At 39.9% G+C, this 18,519-nt stretch overlaps 1 protein-coding gene across 2 annotated transcripts in view; it reads left to right on the top strand.

Annotated features, from left to right (window-relative positions):
• Positions 1–1,220: 1,220 nt before the first annotated feature.
• Positions 1,221–18,519, top strand: part of PI4K2B (phosphatidylinositol 4-kinase type 2 beta) — a 36,097-nt gene continuing 18,798 nt past the window's right edge. The window contains exons 1-3 of one of the 2 annotated variants that reach the window (XM_044946027.2): positions 1,574–1,712; positions 7,020–7,245; positions 17,096–17,232. In XM_044946027.2, coding sequence (XP_044801962.1) covers positions 7,110–7,245; positions 17,096–17,232 — 273 coding nt within the window. In that variant the 5' untranslated portion in view covers positions 1,574–1,712; positions 7,020–7,109. Of the gene's footprint in view, positions 1,713–7,019; positions 7,246–17,095; positions 17,233–18,519 lie in introns of both variants that reach the window. The other variant, XM_006041987.4, reaches the window with a different exon arrangement.

Here is an 18,519-nt window from a genome sequence, read left to right as displayed (position 1 = left end):
GTGTTCTGTGGATACATGCCCAAGAGTGGGATTGCTAGATCATACTGAAACTCTTATTTTTAGTTTCTTAAGGAATCTCTGTATCATTCTCCATGATGGCTAGCAAAGAGTTTTAAACAGTTATTATACATTAGGCAGGAGAAGAAGGGGACAACAGAGGGAGAGATGGTTGGATGGCATCACCGACTCAATGGACATGAGTTTGAACAAGCTCTAGGAGTTGGTGATGGACAGGGAAGCCTGGTGTGCTGCAGTCCATGGGACTGCAAAGAGTCGGAGACGACTGAGCAACTGAACTGAACTGAACTGATACACCATACAAGGACATGAAAAAGTATATGGTCATAATAACGAGTTAGCAGAAAAACTCAGCGGAGATACAGAAACTCTAAAAAGAGAAGGGGCGAATGGAAATTCTAGAACTAAAAAGTACAAATTTTGAAATAAAAAATTCACTGGGTGGGTCCAGCAGCTAATTAGAAATGGCTGAAGGATTGGCAAACTTAAAAACAGATTCAGAGAAATTATTCCAGCTGAGAAACAGAGATAAAAACTATTGAAAAAAATGGACAGAGCCATACTAATCTTTAAGATGATATTGAAGAGCTTAAGGTACCTGTAATAGGAATCACAGAAAGGGAAGAGAGTGGAGTAGAAAAATTTTTGAAAAAATAATGGCTGAGATTTCCCCAAATTTGGTAGACTTACAAATTTGGTAAACTTACAAATTAAGAAACTAAGCAAAACCCAAACAAGGTATATATATTAAAAAAAAGAAGAAAATTATTAAAAAGTCAATGAACTAGAGAACAGATAATCAATGGACCCATAGATGGCTTTTTGAAAAAAACTAAAAATTTATATAAGCTTCTAGCTAGATTAACCAGTGTTTAAAAAGAGAAAATGCAAACTACAATATCAGCAATGTTTGGAAAAAATGACGAGGCCCTGGCTCTCCGGGACTTCTAGTGGGGGAAACATGTTAGTCATACAAAGAAATACACAGGTATACATTGTGGGAAACATGAGAGAATTCTGCAGGGGAGGGAGAGGCTGATTTGGCTTAGAGAGGGGCACCTCTGCAAAGGTAGATTAACATCCACCCCCGCGGTCCACAAGCAGTAACTTTAGCTCCGCCGGGCGTCTTCCCCAGTTTAGGGAGACAGGTGGCGGCCGGGCCCCCGCACAACGCCCCCGCACTTCCGCGCAGGCGCGGGGGAGGCGCGAGGTGGGGCTCGGCCGGCGGGCGGGGCAACCGCCTGGCGGGCGCCGAGCTGGACTGTGCACTGGCTAGGTTTCTTCGGTCTGACCCAGAGGCTCCGGTTCCCCGCGATGCCGAGACCAGACCCGAACGCCTCGCCTCTCTGAGTCGGTCTCAGCGCGGAAGGCACAGACGGAGGCCATGGCGGAGGCCTCCGAGCCCGGGAGGCCGGAGTCCGCCGGCAGCGGGAGCCTGGAGGAGGACGAGGAGGACGAGGAGCGGGAGCCGCTGCTGCCGCGGATCGTCTGGGCCCAGCGGCGGAAGGTCGCTCCGGGGGGCGCTGTGAGGCTGGAGACGGCTGCAGGGGAGGAAGGTGCGGCCTCCCCTAGCCAGGCCAGCGACCGGGAACTGCCGCTTCTGCTCCGGGATGCGCCTTTCTCCTCCTCCCCGGGCTTGGGGCGTCAGCGGAGCTCGCCCACCAATCTGGACCGGAACCGCCCCGTGGGTTCAGGTGCGACCCGGCTCTTCCCTACTCCCGCGCCCTGCCAGAGTGCCCCTCTCCGCCGCGCTCAGCATTCAAGCCCCTCCTCGGGTCGCAGACCCCGGCTTCTTTCTCGGTTGCCCGCTAGCCCTTGCCTGGTAGGAAAAACTGTTCGCTAGGGATCGTCCTGAGCACCGGCCGAGGGTTCAGCTGTCTCTCACACCTTGGTCACCTCGCATTTTCTCCCCCATCCCCGCTCCCCCGTCTATTCGCACCTTCTCCAGGGGCTATATAGGCTGCTTCTCCTGACACCCGAGGTGGTCATTAAACTCCGATCCTTGGGGCCGCCCCTAAGAGTGATCCTAAACTTTTGGAATCAGACAGGAAGTCTTAACACTGTAAAATGACCTAAGATGTTTGCTCAAGTTTGGCTTTAAAGTTTTGGCTTAAGAACCCCGAACTACCAAGAAAGTTCGTGAATTTGCAAGGTGGATGACAGTCAAGAGATAGCAAGAATATCCGGTTGCCACTGGGACACGTTTCAAAAACTTTTAAAATATTGTTATTGTGACATTAGCCAGAGGGGGCAGAAGCAGTTGAACTTCTGTACCTGCTTTCTCTCTTGCAAAGTTTTCTTTCTCGAGACTTTTTTATTTTTATACAGAAAAAGGAAAAACCGTTTTCACTATTAAGCAGACTGACAGCCTCAGATGAAAGAGAGGGTAATTGAAATGTTGAAAGGTAGTAAAATTTAGGCACGAAGCTGCAGGCATGGGTATTTGTTGGTAAGTGGAACTTTTTGGCATAGAGGGGTTGAATTAGACTTGTAAGCGTCGTAGGTAGCGCTGGGACAGGCTTGTTTTGTAAAATGAGCCTGATAACACTTGATCGGTGGTGGTAAGGATGGTTTAAATGAGGTAATGTTTGCATTCTGCCTGGAATATTGCTCTGCACATGACAGCTTAAAGAAAAGACACAGAAAATGTAGTTTGCATTATGTTGCTGAAGTTTTTGTGGAGTAGGTAGATTTTACATATTCTGCTACTGGTACATTAATGGGGCTTCTGCACTTGATAGAGTAGGTTACTCTAGTTGTAATTATGGTCAAATGGTAGAGTAAATGAATCAAAGAGGCCCGAGGGAAGCAGACTTTAATGAAGAAAGCTTTAACAGACTGGTCTGACTTACAGGTCAGCTAGCTACCATTATAATGTTAACTTTTGGATGCATCGACAGTACAACATTTAACAGAACAATCAAACATGGATTTGGAACCAGATCACAAATGGATCCACATTCACCCAGCTACATTGATTATAATGCTATATATTACCTAGAAACCTGTCTGTGAGGTCACTGAGATTTGTGTGGCAGACTTGCCTTTTTCTACCCAAAGTTACTGTGTAGCTAGATTTTAAAAGATACTAAAACCTTGAAAATGCGTTTATTCTATGAAGGTAAGGTTTTGCAAACAAGTGATATTAAAGCTGCTGCTGCTAAGTCGCTTCAGTCATGTCCGACTCTGTGTGACCCCATAGACGGCAGCCCATCAGGCTCCCCTGTCCCTGGGATTCTCCAAGCAAGAACACTGGAGTGGGTTGCCATTTCCTTCTCCAAGGCATGAAAGTGAAAAGTGAGAGTGAAGTCGCTCAGTCATGTCCGACTCTTAGCAACCTCATGGACTGCAGCCTACCAGGCTCCTCTGTCCATGGAATTTTCCAGGCAAGAATGGGGTGCCATTGCCTTCTCCTGATATTAAAGCTAGAAAAAGTAAAAGCGAGGATAGAGTGTAATATTGGAATACAAATGGATTATTAAAGAGAATTTTAACCTTTTTAAATGGCAATAACATTTATATCTCAATTGATGTTTTTCTGAGATCTTCAAGGCTTCCTTGGTGGCTCAGATGGTAAAGAATCTGCCTGCAATGCAGGAGACCTGGTTTCGATCCCTGGGTCAGGAAGATCCCCTGGAAAAGGGAATGGCTACCCACTCCAGTATTCTTGCCTGGAGAATTCCATGGACAGAGGAGCTTGGGGACTACAGTCCATGGGGTTGCAAAGAGTTGGACACGACTGAGCAGCTATCACTTTTTTTTTTTTTAATATTTCATTAATTCTTAGAATAGCACAGCAAGTTAGCTGGGTGAAGTCATCCTGGGTATGAGGATGGGAAATGAATGAAAACTTCGATGACTAGTAGTTGATAGAACTTCAGCTGTAACCCAAAGTCAAGGTCCAGAAAGTGGAAAAGCCAGACTGAACCTAGTTCTTTGCTATAGATCCCCAACTGTTATAAAATAATTGTTACCTTTATTTACTTATTACCAAGGTCTTATTTTTAATGGACTTTAAAATAGTTTTGAACTACAAAAGCTATTTTTAAAATTTCAAACCATTCTCCTAAAAAGTTTGATTAATTTAACTGATAAGTCATTTTTTTTTTAATTCATTCATTTCCTTTGTTCTTTACCATCCGATTTCCATGAAGCCACCTCTCTAGTTCCAAGATACTCTTGTCTTTAGATTGATATAGCATCATTTATCAAGCTTAACTATTCTGTGTATGTAAATAGGAGCTTTATGTACTTTAACCAGTGGAAGAATGGCCTAGCTCTGTTATCTTTACTTGAACAAGGCGTGTGGCAAAGTCTAGAATGAGCGTAAACATCGGGTTGTTGGAGCAGTGTCAAAGTAGAAGAATTAGTGGTATTCCTTTGCTAGTTGTCATTTTAATCAATGAGTTAGAGAGTAGTAAAGATAATAATAGTTAATACCCACAAAACAATACGTGCAGGGCATAGTGCATGTGTTTCATATAATTTATAACCAACCCTATGATATTAGCACTTTTTAAAAATTCTCATTTTAAAGAAGCACAGAGGTGAATTGAAGGTTCCAGTTGATATAAACCAGAAGCACTTATCAGTTTTTGTTGGAGAGCCTAGTGATTAGAGAATGGTGTTAGAATTTACAAGCTACCAAAGTAAAAGAAAGTGTATGTTTATAAGCCATTTAATGATTCATGGTGGCTTATAAATGTATGAACATAATAAAGTCATTTAAAAGTAGGGAAAATTATGAGAATGGGAAGTAAGAGTAATGAAATAAACAAGATGGAGGCCAGAACAAGACTACACAAAATTAACATCACTTGATGCAGGCAGTGCATGAATTTGATTTTTAAGATTACTGACCTGGCAGCTTGAGAGAAACACAATCACTGTGCCCATAAAGTTAGAACAGACTAGTTATTTGAAACAAAACAAAACTGGCAAAGGATAAACTGTTAGGTATTCTCTTGGAGAAGAGACTATATGCTGAATAATACCTTGGTAATAAAAGTGATGACTTTCATAAGAGTGTTTCATACAACTTCCTGAAGTTCATTTCAGTGGAACTAATTCTAGTGGGTGATGTTATCAGTATTGCTGGATCTAGATTCCAGATGCTGATAGTCTGGCTTAATTTAGAGGAAGGTATTAGAAGAATAGATAATCTCATGGGTCTTGACAATCTTCCAAAACTGAGCTTTTGAAAAGTAGTGAGCATCAGTGTGTTGGAGAGTTTTCCTCAAACCACTAATTAGAATGCACTTGTTGCAGAGATCCAACATTCAGTCAGCAAATGTTTCAATGCCTTCGGGCACCAGTGGGAATCCAGCCCTTAGGGAAACAGTGGTGACCAGATACCAAATGGCTGTCCAGTCAGCAGCCCTGTCCTTGTGGAACCTTATAACTTAATGGAGGAAACAGTCAATTAAAACAGACAGTTCTAACAGGATATATGTGCTTCATGGGGAAAGCTGACAGTTCTTGGAGCCCTGCCCTGGGTATAGGGGCCAGGGAAGACTTCGCAGAGGAAATAGTGTCCAGTTTGAGACTTAAATAACACTGGCACCCCCGAGGGTTCCAGTTTAGTTTGGATCATCAAACTTGTGAACCAGCTACTTTACATTTTAGAAGATATTCTGGCCAGTGGGTAAGATATATTCCCAGCCCTTAGGTGAGGAAGAGTTCATCTTGATTTATATATTTAAAATGAGAACTTAGTAAGTTGCTATGCATACCTATATAAAAGTAATTGTTAACAGGTTATACAATGGGTTCTCTTAATCCATTTTCATTTCTACTTACCAGAGGATCACTTGTAGCCCTTAAGTGTGGTTAAGGGTTTGTTGATAAATACTTCTCACATTATTGAAGGTCTGCCGTGTGTCAGGCACAGGTTTAAGCACTTGGCATATATCACAGAATAGAACAAAGATTTCTGCCCTCCTGGGACCAAGATCATTTTGTTACAGCATTACAAGTAGTCAGATGGAGCTGAAAGATGGATAAAAATTAGCCATAGGAAAGAAACTTGGCATGAACAGCATGGGTGAAAGTTCAGAGGGTGGGCTGGACACCTTGTGAAAAGTGAGGAATTTGAATAGGACTGGAGCTTGTGAGTCCCAACGGGAGTATACAGAGGTAGAACTGACAGTCTCCTCAGAAAATCTAAATATTTTTTAATACAGAGACAAATCAAAGTTTCACAGTTTATTCCTTAGAAGGAGTAAAAGTAATATTAACAAAATTTAAAGAAAATATAGCTATTTAAGCCCCTCAGCTATTAACAATCAAACCAAACAATGACAGCAAACCTTCAAACCAAATATCCATAGCACATATATCTTGAAGTGGTATAACTTAAGAGTGTATTCTCCAAGTTAAACTCATGGCTAAATATACATTTAAGTAACTGAAAGTTGTAGGATGTAATTGTGAATTATGAAACAGAAAAATCTACTGAAAAATAATTATTTTGATGTTTAGAAAAGTTGTTATGTAATCGTGTTGCTTTTTTTTCTTTTCCGGTAGTAATTAGACAGGACCAGTTGTCTTCCAAGTGCCTTTCTGGACTGTGATGGTATATCCAGACCATCTTCAAATAACGCCAGTTTTCATGTAGGGAGATAGTTTCATTTATCCAAAAGAATTGCTCAGGGAAGGGACAAGCTAAAGAGAAAGGGATTGAAAACCTGCTGGCTGACTGTATAGGAATGGTTCAGGTTTGGGTTGAAGCTGAATTATTAAGTGTCCAGAGTATGATCCTGGGCTCCATGAGAGTCACAAAGGCAGGTTCTATGATGAACTCATAAAGCTTAACCCATAAAGCAACCTGAAACATGTAATGGTAATGTCAAAGTCTGCACATAGTTTCCAAAAGAACTGCTTTAGTACAGGATGGGAGAGACCAAAAGTGGTCCAAGAGTTTAGCCAGTTCAACGTGAATTAGTATGACAGGACTCCTAAACAACGATTGTAATACTAGAGTACTTCTTATTTTGGTATAGTGTCAAGACTGAGAGCTGTCTCTGTTCTCCGCAATGGGTTGCTCGATTCTGGAGACCATATTTTTAAAAGGCACATTGGAAAACTGAAGCATGAAGTCGGAGGGCAACTTGGATGCTGAAAAACCTGAGAACACTTCCATGTGGAAGGAGGCAGAGAATAGAGGAATCTTAGGGGAGCATGAAATGGTCTGCAGCTATGTGAAGGCCTCTCCCTGGGAAGAGAGGAGTAAGTAGACTTTTGTTTTGCTCCAGGTGGCAAGTCTAGTACCTTGGGTGAAGCTACAAGGAGACCTGTTTCTTCAAAAGAGAAGTTTTATATTTTAAAAAAAAGAAACACAAAAAGTATTAACAACAAAAAAATGAGTATCTCTTTTTGGAAGTGTTTAAACATTGGCCCAGAGACCACCTGCTGGAGATGTATTATAGAAAATATACCAGTATTGGGAGCAAAATTGAGATAAATAACTTTCCGACTTCTTTCTTGTTAAAAGCCTTGACCTAGAAGAAGTATCATTTGATTAATGTAGTAATTATTAGCATATTCTGCCATATAAGTAATACTTTATTCATTTAAGTGTTTATTAAGAACCCACTAAATGCTGATCCTTCTTCCAGGTGCTAGGACACACAGTGAATGAGAAAGACAAAGTTTCTCCCTTCATTCATTTTTTTTTAATATAAATTTATTTATTTTAATTGGAGGCTAATTACAATATTGTATTCATTTTGCCATACATTGACATGAATCCACCACGGGTGTACATGTGTTCCCCATCCTGAACCCCCTTCCCACTTCCCTCCCCATACCATCCCTCTGGGTCATCCCAGTGCACCAGCCCCAAGCATCCTGTATCATGCATCGAATCTGGACTGGTGATTCATTTCACATATGATAATTCACATGTTTCAATGCCATTCTCCCAAATCATCCCACCCTCTCCCTCTCCCACAGAGTCCAAAAGACTCTTCTGTGTCTCTTTTGTGTCTCGCATACAGGGTTATTGTTACCATCTTTCTAAATTCCATATATATGCATTAGTATACTGTATTGGTGTTTTTCTTACTGGCTTACTTCACTCTGTATAATAGGCTCCAGTTTCATCCACCTCATTAGAACTGATTCAAATGTATTCTTTTAATGGCTGAGTAATAATCCATTGTGTATATGTACCACAGCTTTCTTATCCCTTCAAATGCTGATGGACATCTAGGTTGCTTCCATGTCCTGGCTATTATAAACAGTGCTGCGATGAACCTTGGGGTACACGTGTCTCTTTCAGTTCTGGTTTCCTCACTGTGTATGCCCAGCAGTGGGATGGCTGGGTCATATGGCAGTTCTATTTCCAGATTTTTAAGGAATCGCCAGACTGTTATCCATAGTGGCTGTACTAGTTTGCATTCCCACCAACAGTGTAAGAGGGTCCTCTTTTCTCCACACCCTCTCCAGCATTTATTGCTTGTAGACTTTTGGATAGCAGCCATTCTGACTGGCATGAAATGGTACCTCATTGTGGTTTTGATTTGTGTTTCTCTGATAATGAGTGATGTTGAGCATCTTCTCATGTGTTTGTTAGCCATCTGTATGTCTTCTTTGGAGAAATGTCCGTTTAGTTCTTTGGCCCATTTTTTGATTGGGTCATTTATTTTTTTGGAATTGAGCTGCAGGAGTTGCTTGTGTATTTTTGAGATTAATTCTTTGTCAGTTGCTTCATTTGCTATTATTTTCTCCCATTCTGAAGGCTGTCTTTTCACCTTGTTTATAGTTTCCTTTGTTGTGCAGAAGCTTTTAAGTTTAATTAGGTCCCATTTGTTTATTTTTGCTTTTATTTCCAATATTCTGGGAGGTGGGTCATAGAGGATCTTGCTGTGATTTATGTCAGAGAGTGTTTTGCCTATGTTCTCCTCTAGGAGTTTTATAGTTTCTGGCCTTACGTTTAGATCTTTAATCCATTTTGAGTTTATTTTTGTGTATGGTGTTAGAAAGTGTTCTAGTTTCATTCTTTTACAAGTGGTTGACCGGTTTTCCCAGCACCACTTGTTAAAGAGATTGTCTTTTCTCCATTGTATATTCTTGCCTCCTTTGTCAAAGATAAGGTGTCCGTAGGTGCATGGATTTATCTCTGGGCTTTCTATTTTGTTCCATTGATCTATATTTCTGTCTTTGTGCCGGTATCATACTGTCTTGATGACTGTGGCTTTGTAGTAGAGCCTGAAGTCAGGCAGGTTGATTGCTCCAGTTCCATTCTTCTTTCTCAAGATTGCTTTGGCTATTCGAGGTTTTTTGTATTTCCATACAAATTGTGAAATTATTTGTTCTGGCTCTGTGAAAAATACCATTGGTAGCTTGATAGGGATTGCATTGAATCTATAGATTGCTTTGGGTAGTCTACTCATTTTCAGTATATTGATTCTTCTGATCCATGAACACAGTATATTTCTCCATCTATTAGTGTCCTCTTTGATTTCTTTCACCAGTATTTTATAGTTTTCTATATATAGGTCTTTAGTTTTTTAGGTAGATATATTCCTAAGTATTTTATTCTTTTCGTTGCAATGGTGAATGGAATTGTTTCCTTAATTTCTCTTTCTATTTTTTCACTGTTAGTGTATAGGAATGCAAGGGATTTCTGTGTGTTGATTTTATATCCTGCAACTTTACTATATTCACTGATTAGCTCTAGTAAATTTCTGGTGGAGTCTTTAGGGTTTACTATGTAGAGGATCATGTCATCTGCAAACAGTGAGAGTTTTACTTCTTCTTTTCCTATTTGGATTCCTTTTATTTCTTTTTCTGCTCTGATTGCTGTGGCCAACACTTCCAAAACTATGTTGAATAGTAGTGGTGAAAGTGGGCATCCTTGTCTTGCTCCTGATTTTAGGGGAAATTCTTTCAATTTTTCACCATTGAGGATAATGTTTGCTGTGGGTTTGTCACATATAGCTTTAATTATGTTGAGGTATGTTCCTTCTATTTCTGCTTTCTGAAGGGTTTTTATCATAAATGGATGTTGAATTTTGTCAAAGGCTTTCTCTGCATCTATTGAGATAATCATATGGCTTTTATTTTTCAACTTGTTAATGTGGTGAATTGCATTGATTGATTTGAAGATATTGAAGAATCCTTTCATTCCTGGGATAAAGCCCACTTGGTCATGATGAATGATCTTTTTAATGTGTTGTTGGATTCTGATTGCTAGAATTTTGTTAAGGATTTTTGCATCTATGTTCATCAGTGATATTGGCCTGTAGTCTTCTTTTTTTGTGGCATCTTTGTCAGGTTTTGGTATCATAGAATGAGTTTGGAAGTTTACCTTCCTCTGCAATTTTCTGGAAGAGTTTGAGTAGGATAGGTGTTAGCTCTTCTCTAAATTTTTGGTAGAATTCAGCTGTGAAGCCGATTGGTCTTGACCTTTTGTTTGCTGGAAGATTTCCAATTACAGTTTCAATTTCCGTGCTTGTGATGGGTCTGTTAAGATTTTCTATTTCTTCCTGGTTCAGTTTTGAAAAGTTGTACTTTTCTAAGAATTTGTCCATTTCTTCCAAGTTGTCCATTTTATTGGCATATAATTGCTGATAGTTTCTTATGATCCTTTGTATTTCTGTGTTGTCTGTTGTGATCTCTCCATTTTCATTTCTAATTTTATTGATTTAATTTTTCTCCCTTTGTTTCTTGATGAGTCTGGCTAATGGTTTGTCAATTTTATTTGTCCTCTCAAAGAACCAGCTTTTGGCTTTGTTGAGTTTTGCTATGGTCTCTTTTGTTTCTTTTGCATTTATTTCTGCCCTAATTTTTAAGATTTCTTTCCTTCTAACCCCGGGGTTCTTCATTTCTTCCTTTTCTAGTTGCTTTAGATGTAGAGTTAGGTTATTTATTTGACTTTTTTCTTGTTTCTTAAGGTATGCCTGTATTGCTATGAACCTTCCCCTTAGCACTGCTTTTACAGTGTCCCACAGGTTTTGGGTTGTTGTGTTTTCTTTTTCATTCGTGTCTATGCATATTTTGCTTTCTTTTTTGATTTCTTATGTGATTTGTTGGTTATTCAGCAGCATGTTGTTCAGCCTCCATATGTTGGAATTTTTAATAGTTTTTCTGCTGTAATTGAGATCTAATCTTACTGCATTGTGGCCAGAAAAGATGCTTGGAATGATTTCAATTTTTTTGAATTTACCAAGGCTAGACTTATGGCCCAGGATGTGATCTATCCTGGAGAAGGTTCTGTGTGCACTTGAGAAAAAGGTGAAATTCATTGTTTTGGGCTGAATGTCCTATAGATATCAATTAGGTCTAACTGGTCTATTGTATCATTTAAAGTTTGTGTTTCCTTGTTAATTCTGTTTAGTTGATCTATCCATAGGTGTGAGTGCGGTACTAAAGTCTCCCACTATTATTGTGTTACTGTTAATTTCCCCTTTCATACTTGTTAGCATTTGTCTTACATATTGCGGTGCTCCTATGTTGGGTGCATATATAATTGTTATATCTTCTTCTTGGATTGATCCTTTGATCATTATGTAGTGTCCTTCTTTGTCTCTTTTCACAGCCTTTGTTTTAAGTCTAGTTTATCTGATATGAGTATTGCTACTCCTGCTTTCTTTTGGTCTCTATTTACGTGGAATATCTTTTTCCAGCCCTTCACTTTCAGTCTGTATGTGTCTGTTTCGAGGTGGGTCTCTTGTAGACAACACATATAGGGGTCTTGTTTTTGTATCCATTCAGCCAGTCTTTGTCTTTTGGTTTGGGCATTCAACCTATTTCAGTTCAGTTCAGTTCAGTTCAGTCGCTCAGTTGTGTCTGACTCTCTGTGACCCCATGAATTGCAGCACGCCAGGCCTCCCTGTCCATCACAAACTCCCAGAGCTCACTCAAACTCATGTCCATCGAGTTGGTAATGCCATCCAGCCATCTCATCTTCTGTTGTCCCCTTTTCCTCCTGCCCCCAATCCCTCCCAGCACCAGAGTCTTTTCCAATGAGTCAACTCTTCGCATGAGGTGGCCAAAGTACTGGAGTTTCAGCTTTAGCATCATTCCTTCCAAAGAACACCCAGGGCTGATCTCCTTTAGAATGGACTGGTTGGATCTCCTTGCAGTCCAAGGGACTCTCAAGAGTCTTCTCCAATACCACAGTTCAAAAGCATCAATTCTTTGGTGCTCAGCTTTCTTCACAGTCCAACTCTCACATCCATACATGACCACTGGAAAAACCATAGCCTTGACTAGATGGACCTTTGTTGGCATTTAAGGTAATTATTGATAAGTATGATCCCGTTGCCATTTACTTTATTGTTTTGGGTTCAAGATAATACACCCTTTTTGTGTTTCCTGTCTAGAGAAGATCCTTTAGCATTTGTTGGAGAGCTGGTTTGGTAGTGCTGAATTCTCTCAGCTTTTGCTTGTCTGTAAAGCTTTTCATTTCTCATTCATATTTGAATGAGATCCTTGCTGGGTACAGTAATCTGGACTATAGGTTATTTTCTTTCATCACTTTAAGTATGTCCTGCCATTCCCTCCTGGCCTGAAGAGTTTCTATTGAAAGATCAGTTGTTATCCTTATGGGAATCCCCTTGTGTTTTATTTGTTGTTTTTCCTTTGCTGCTTTTAATATTTGTTCTTTGTGTTTGATCTTCATTAATTTGATTAATATATGTCTTGGGGTGTTTTGCCTTGGATTTATCCTATTTGGGACTCTCTGGGTTTCTTGGACTTGGGTGATTATTTCCTTCCCCATTTTAGGGAAGTTTTCAACTATTATCTCCTCAAGTATTTTCTCATGGTCTTTCTTTTTGTCTTCTTCTGGGACTCCTATGATTTGAATGTTGGGGCATTTAACATTGTCCCAGAGTTCTCTGAGATTGTCCTCATTTCTTTTAATTCTTTTTTCTTTTTTCCTCTCTGTTTCCTTTATTTCTACCATTCTATCTTCTACTTATCCTATCCTATCTCACTTATCCTGTCTTCTGCCTCCCTTATTCTACTGTTGGTTCCAGAGTGTTTTTGATCTCGTTTATTGCATTATTCATTATATATTGACTTTTTTATTTCTTCTATCTCTTTTATTTCTTTTTATTTATTGTTCATTCATTATATATTGACTCTTCATTCATTATATATTGACTCTTTTTTATTTCTTCTATCTCTTTTATTTCTTTTTATTTCTTCTTTATTTCTTGTTAAACCTTTCTTGCATCTTCTCAGTCCTAGTGTCCAGGCTATTTATCTGTAACTCCATTTTGCTTTCAAGATTTTGGGTCATTTTCACTATCATTATTTGGAATTCTTTATCAGGTAGATTCCCTGTCTCTTCCTCTTTGGTTTGGTTTGGTGGCATTTATCCTGTTCCTTTACCTGCTGGGTATTTCTCTGCCTCTTCATCTTGTTTATATTGCTGTGTTTGGGGTGGCCTTTCCGTATTCTGGCAGTTTGTGGAGTTCTCTTTATTGTGGAGTTTCCTTGCAGTGGGTGGGGTTGGGCGGGTGGCTTGTCAAGGTTTCCTGGTTAGGGAAGCTTGTGTTGGTGTTCTGGTGGGTGGAGCTGGATTTCTCTCTGGAGTGCAATGCAGCGTCCAGTAATGAGTTATGAGATGTCCGTGGGTTTGGAGTGACTTTGGGCAGCCTGTATATTGAAGCTCAGGGCTGTGTTCCTGTGTTGCTGAAGAATTTGTGTGTTATGTCTTGCTCTGGAACTTGTTGGCCCTTGGGTGGTGCTTGGTTTCAGTGTAGGTATGGAGGCATTTGATGAGCTCCTATTGATTAATGTTCCCTGGAGTCAGGAGTTCTCAGGTGTTCTCAGGATTTGGATTTAAGCCTCCTGCCTCTAGTTTTCAGTCTTATTCTTACAGTAGCCTCAAGACTTCTCCATCTCCTTTCAAAGACAATGGGCTGCTTTTCTGGGTGCCTGATGTCCTTTGCCAGCGTTCAGAAGTTGTTTTGTGGAATTTACTCAGCGTTCAGATGTTCTTTTGATGAATTTGTGGGGGAGCAAGTGGTCTCCCTGTCCTATTCCTGTGCCATCTTAGGACCACCTCCTCTCCCTTCATTCTTAAGAATTTTCGTGGACTAGATCTGAAAATAGTATATCAATTTTATGAACATGATTAAATACGTGGATTATTTATTGTTTTAAGTAGGTTAAATATGCCCAAGGGCCCTTTTTGCAATATTTTTCTCAGCGTAAGCTTTTAAAAATTAGTAAATAATAGTTCTATGTCTGAATTAAGGCAAGTTTTAAATTAAGGAAAGTTTATAGTTTGAATTTTCATAAGATTTACATGTAATAACATTTATATGCCTTTCAAAGAAAAATGTGAGTATTTAACGTCTACCATTTTAAATGATTAATTATTAATCCTTCAAATATTTATTGAGTGCCTCTTATGTTCCAGGAACTAAAAAAAGTTGGGTATGTAGCAGTGAAAGAAATACTTGTCTTCTTGGAGCTCACAAAATAGCTAAGTTATATGATAGGTTAGGTGATAAGCGCTAAGCAGAAAAATAAAGTGGAGGTTAGGAGATATTGGGTAGAGTCTTGAGGGCCAATATTAGAACTTAGATTTTTTTCTTTTGAATGAGATGGAGAATCACTGGGCTGCCCCATGAGTGAAAGTGTTGGGTCCTCACCACTAGACCGCCAGGCAATTAACTGACTTGGGTTTTAGAAGGATTCTGTAGCTTCCCTGTTGAGTATAGAGAGGAGACCCATTAAGAGACTCTTGTGACAATCTAGGCTAGAGTTGATAGTGATTTGAATCACATGGAAGGAATGGAGATTGTAAGAACTGGTTAGATTCTGGATGTTCATTTAAGGTGGAGCTACACAACCTGCTGATGGATTGGATATGGAGGGTGAGAGAGTGAGGTCATGGATGATTCCAAAGCTTTTCACAAGAGCACCTAGAAGATTTGGGATTGCCAGTAATACAGAGAATACTGGGAGTGAGGCAGTCGAGAGAAAATGAATTGAGTTTGAGGCAGTAAAGTTTGAGCTGTCTGCTAAACATACAAGTGGAGAAGCTGGGTATAGTAGTCTGGGGTTCAGGGCAGAAGTCCAGGCTTGAGATATTAATCTGGAAGTCATCAGTGCTAATGAGGAAGAAGAGGACCATGAACTGAACCTGGGCTTTCCAAAGTTAAGCTGCTAGGGAGATGAGAATGAGCCCACAAGAGACTGAAAAAGAGGAGCTGATGAAATGGAAGAACAACGTGGAGAAATGGCATCTTGGCAGTCAAGTGAAGTCAAGTTTTATGTGTTTGTGGAAATGATCCAATAGCAAGGGAAATACTGATTTGGGAAAAACTGCTGAAGACATGTCCTGGGGTAGGACTTGTCTGGTAGGGGTCAGATGGTAAAGAATCCACCTTCAATGTGGGAGACCTGGGTTCAGTCCCTGGGTCAGAAAGATCCCCTGAAGGAGGGCATGGCAACCCACTCCAGTATTCTTGCCTGGAGAATCCTCGTGGACAGAGGAGCCTGGCAGGCTACAGTCCATGGGGTCACAAAGTTGGGCACAACTGAGCAACTAAGCACACAGTCAGGGAGATAGGACTAGTGTACAAAGTGGAAGAGTCAACCTTAGAGAATGTGAAGGGGTAAATATGATGCTGAGGGCAGATGATCGTTTTTCCTGCTTGCTTCTGTTTTCTTCTTGAAATAGGAAACTAGATCATCTGCTGAGATGAAAGAGTTGTTGGGAATATGAGGAGAAGAGAGGGTATGAGATAGTTGTCCAGAAGAGTCGGAGAGTCTGTGTATCAGGGAAGTTGTCCTAGTTTAGGATGTTATGATAAAATACCCTAGCCTACGTGGCTTTTGAACAACAGACTTTATTGCTCAGTTCTGGAGGTTGGGAAGTCCAAAATCAGGGTGTCAGCATGATCAGGTTCTTGGCAAGGGCTCAGTTCTTGGCTTGCAGATGGCAGCCTTCTCCCTGGGTCCTCACATGGCCTAACTCTATTGTGGGATACCCACCCTCGTGGCCTCATCTAAGCCTAATTACTTCCGCCTAAGTCCCCCTCCATATATGATCACATTGGGGAATAAGGCCTCGATGTATTTCAGAGGAACACAAGCATTCAGTCTTTAACAGGAATGTAGTATGCTCCCCAGACAACATGAAGAATCCAGCTGAGGTTTGTGGGTTTTTTTTTAAGGGGAGACACCAGGCATTTAAGGGAAGACACCAGGCGTTGTGTTTGGCAAGTTCAGCTGTCCAGGCACAGGCATAGTCAGTAGACAATTGGATTTAACCAGGAGTGAGATTTTACAGGTAACTATGATGAGGAGTGGGAAGAAGAGAGTGATTTTAGTGATGATTAACCATAATTTATGCTAGCCAAGGAGGGACACAAAGCGGGTGAAGACCCTTGAACAGTATTTGGTAGATCAGTGCTTTAAAGGTCCTAGTGGGATGGAAGAATTTTTGGACTCAGGGTGCCAGAAGCAGTGAACTAGGAAAATAGAAGATGACTGAAATGCTAAGTGTGATGCGGTTGCAGGTATTGGTGATGATATATCTGAGGAATGATTGCTAATGGAGGCTGAGGCTGGATGAAGAACAAAATCACTGGGAAGGAGGAGTTCAAGTTAACACACGGAATTTGTGTAATTTTTTTTCAGCATAGGAAATATTTTCCTTGTGTCTTAACTTGATACTTAAAGTGGGGTTAAAAAAGAAAAAAAAAAAAAAGACATTGAAGTACTCCATGGGGAAAAAAAAAAATGAAAGCGTTTAGTCACTCAGTCGTGTCCAACTCTTTGTGACCCTATGGACTGTAGCCCTCCAGGCTCCTCTGTCCTGGCCAGAATACTGGAGTGGGTAGCCATTCTCTTTTCCAGGGGATCTTCCCATCCTAAGGGTTGAACCCGGGTCTCCCGCATTGCAGGTGGATTCTTTCCCGTCTGAGCCACCAGGGAAGTCTACATTTTTCTGTGCCTAAATGTCTTAACACTGGTAACCTAATCTAGTATTACAGGTCCATGTTGTGAGCTCATATGTTGTCAGCTATTCTCATAGCTGGTCTTTCTTCTTTTTTTTCATTCTGTAGTAATGTTTTTCTTAATGTAATAATTGTTGATTCTTCAGAATTGAACACATTTTTGGATGATCCAGAATTTGCTGATGTTATATTGAAAGCGGAGCAAGCAATAGAATTTGAAGTTTATCCAGAAAGAATCTCTCAAGGTTCAAGTGGAAGTTACTTTGTGAAGGATCCTAAGAGGGTGAGAATTTCATAGACCTACTATATATAACAGACCTTTTGGAAAACACTAATTTGAATGTGAAGTCATTGTGAGTTTCTGAAGATATTTTCCTAATAAATCTGGTTGCACCCTCTTTTCAGAAATAAAGGTCAGTTTATTTTTAACTAAAGCACTCTACTGTTTAAAACTAGAGCTGTTTGTACAATTTCCGTTTTATTATTTTAATACTTGGCTTCAAGTATTTATTGAATACTCAACATTCAGCTGTGGGTTTGTGGGGTTTATATTCACAAGTCCTTGTTGTTGTTTAGTTGCTAGGTTGTGTCTGACTCTGCGAGTCCATGGACTGCAGCACGCCAGGCTCATCTTTCCTCCACTATCTCCTGGAGTTTGCTCAAATTCATGTCCATTGAGTCGAGTGCTATCTAACCATCTCATCCTCTGCAGTAACTAAGCAGAGTTTTCTTTTACCCTCAGAATATTTTTTCCAGCATTATTATACCAGAGAAGGATCCTGGGCAGTTTGAAGTTTGAAGGCATTGGAATGTGACAAAATGAAACAAACCAAAGAATAATCCTACAGCAGAAAAGAGAACCTGATATGGACTTTGTTCAACTCAGTTTAGAATTTTTCAAAAATCTGTATTATCATTTCTAAAAGCTTTCTGAATGATGCATAGCCAGCAGTTCTTTTTTCAGGAGGAGAAACAGATTATAATTCTGCCAAAATGTTTTTTCAAAGACTGAAGTTATATTTTTTATAACAGTCTTTTTGAGATTTTAATATATATATATGTAGGTAGTGTCAATGTCTCAATCTTTATTCCAAGCTTGATTTCTTGATTTGTTCTTGTTGACTTCTTTATTAATGACTCAGACTTTACTGCATTAATAAACAATTATATACTTATAATAAGATTTTTTATTATCTAAGGATAATTCAGCTTTTAAATTTAATATGAATATATTTTATCAGACCAATAATAAAGACAGTTCTAACAGGATATATATACTTAATGGGGAAAGACTTTTAGACATCCATAAGCAGTTTTTTTAAGAGGAGAGAATTTATTCAAAATTGGTTCATAAAAAAAATTGAAAAAAGTAGGAGAATCTGGCAGCACAGATGTCACTAGAGCCTATCATTTCCTTTGTATCTTAGAGATGGCTTTTTGTCATTGGATTTATTCATTTAACAAATGCTTGAATGCCTACTATATGCCAGGTACTGTTCTGAGTACTGATGATACAGCCCTCACAGAGAAAGTCCCTGCCCTTTTAGAATGCACACCTACTGGGAAAGTA

This window comes from Bubalus bubalis, chromosome 7 (genome assembly GCF_019923935.1).
Source record: "Bubalus bubalis isolate 160015118507 breed Murrah chromosome 7, NDDB_SH_1, whole genome shotgun sequence".
In the NCBI taxonomy this organism is placed as follows: Eukaryota; Metazoa; Chordata; class Mammalia; order Artiodactyla; family Bovidae; genus Bubalus; species Bubalus bubalis.
The sequence above is the reverse complement of the archived record's forward strand: the minus strand, read 5'-3'. Positions and strand labels throughout refer to the sequence as shown.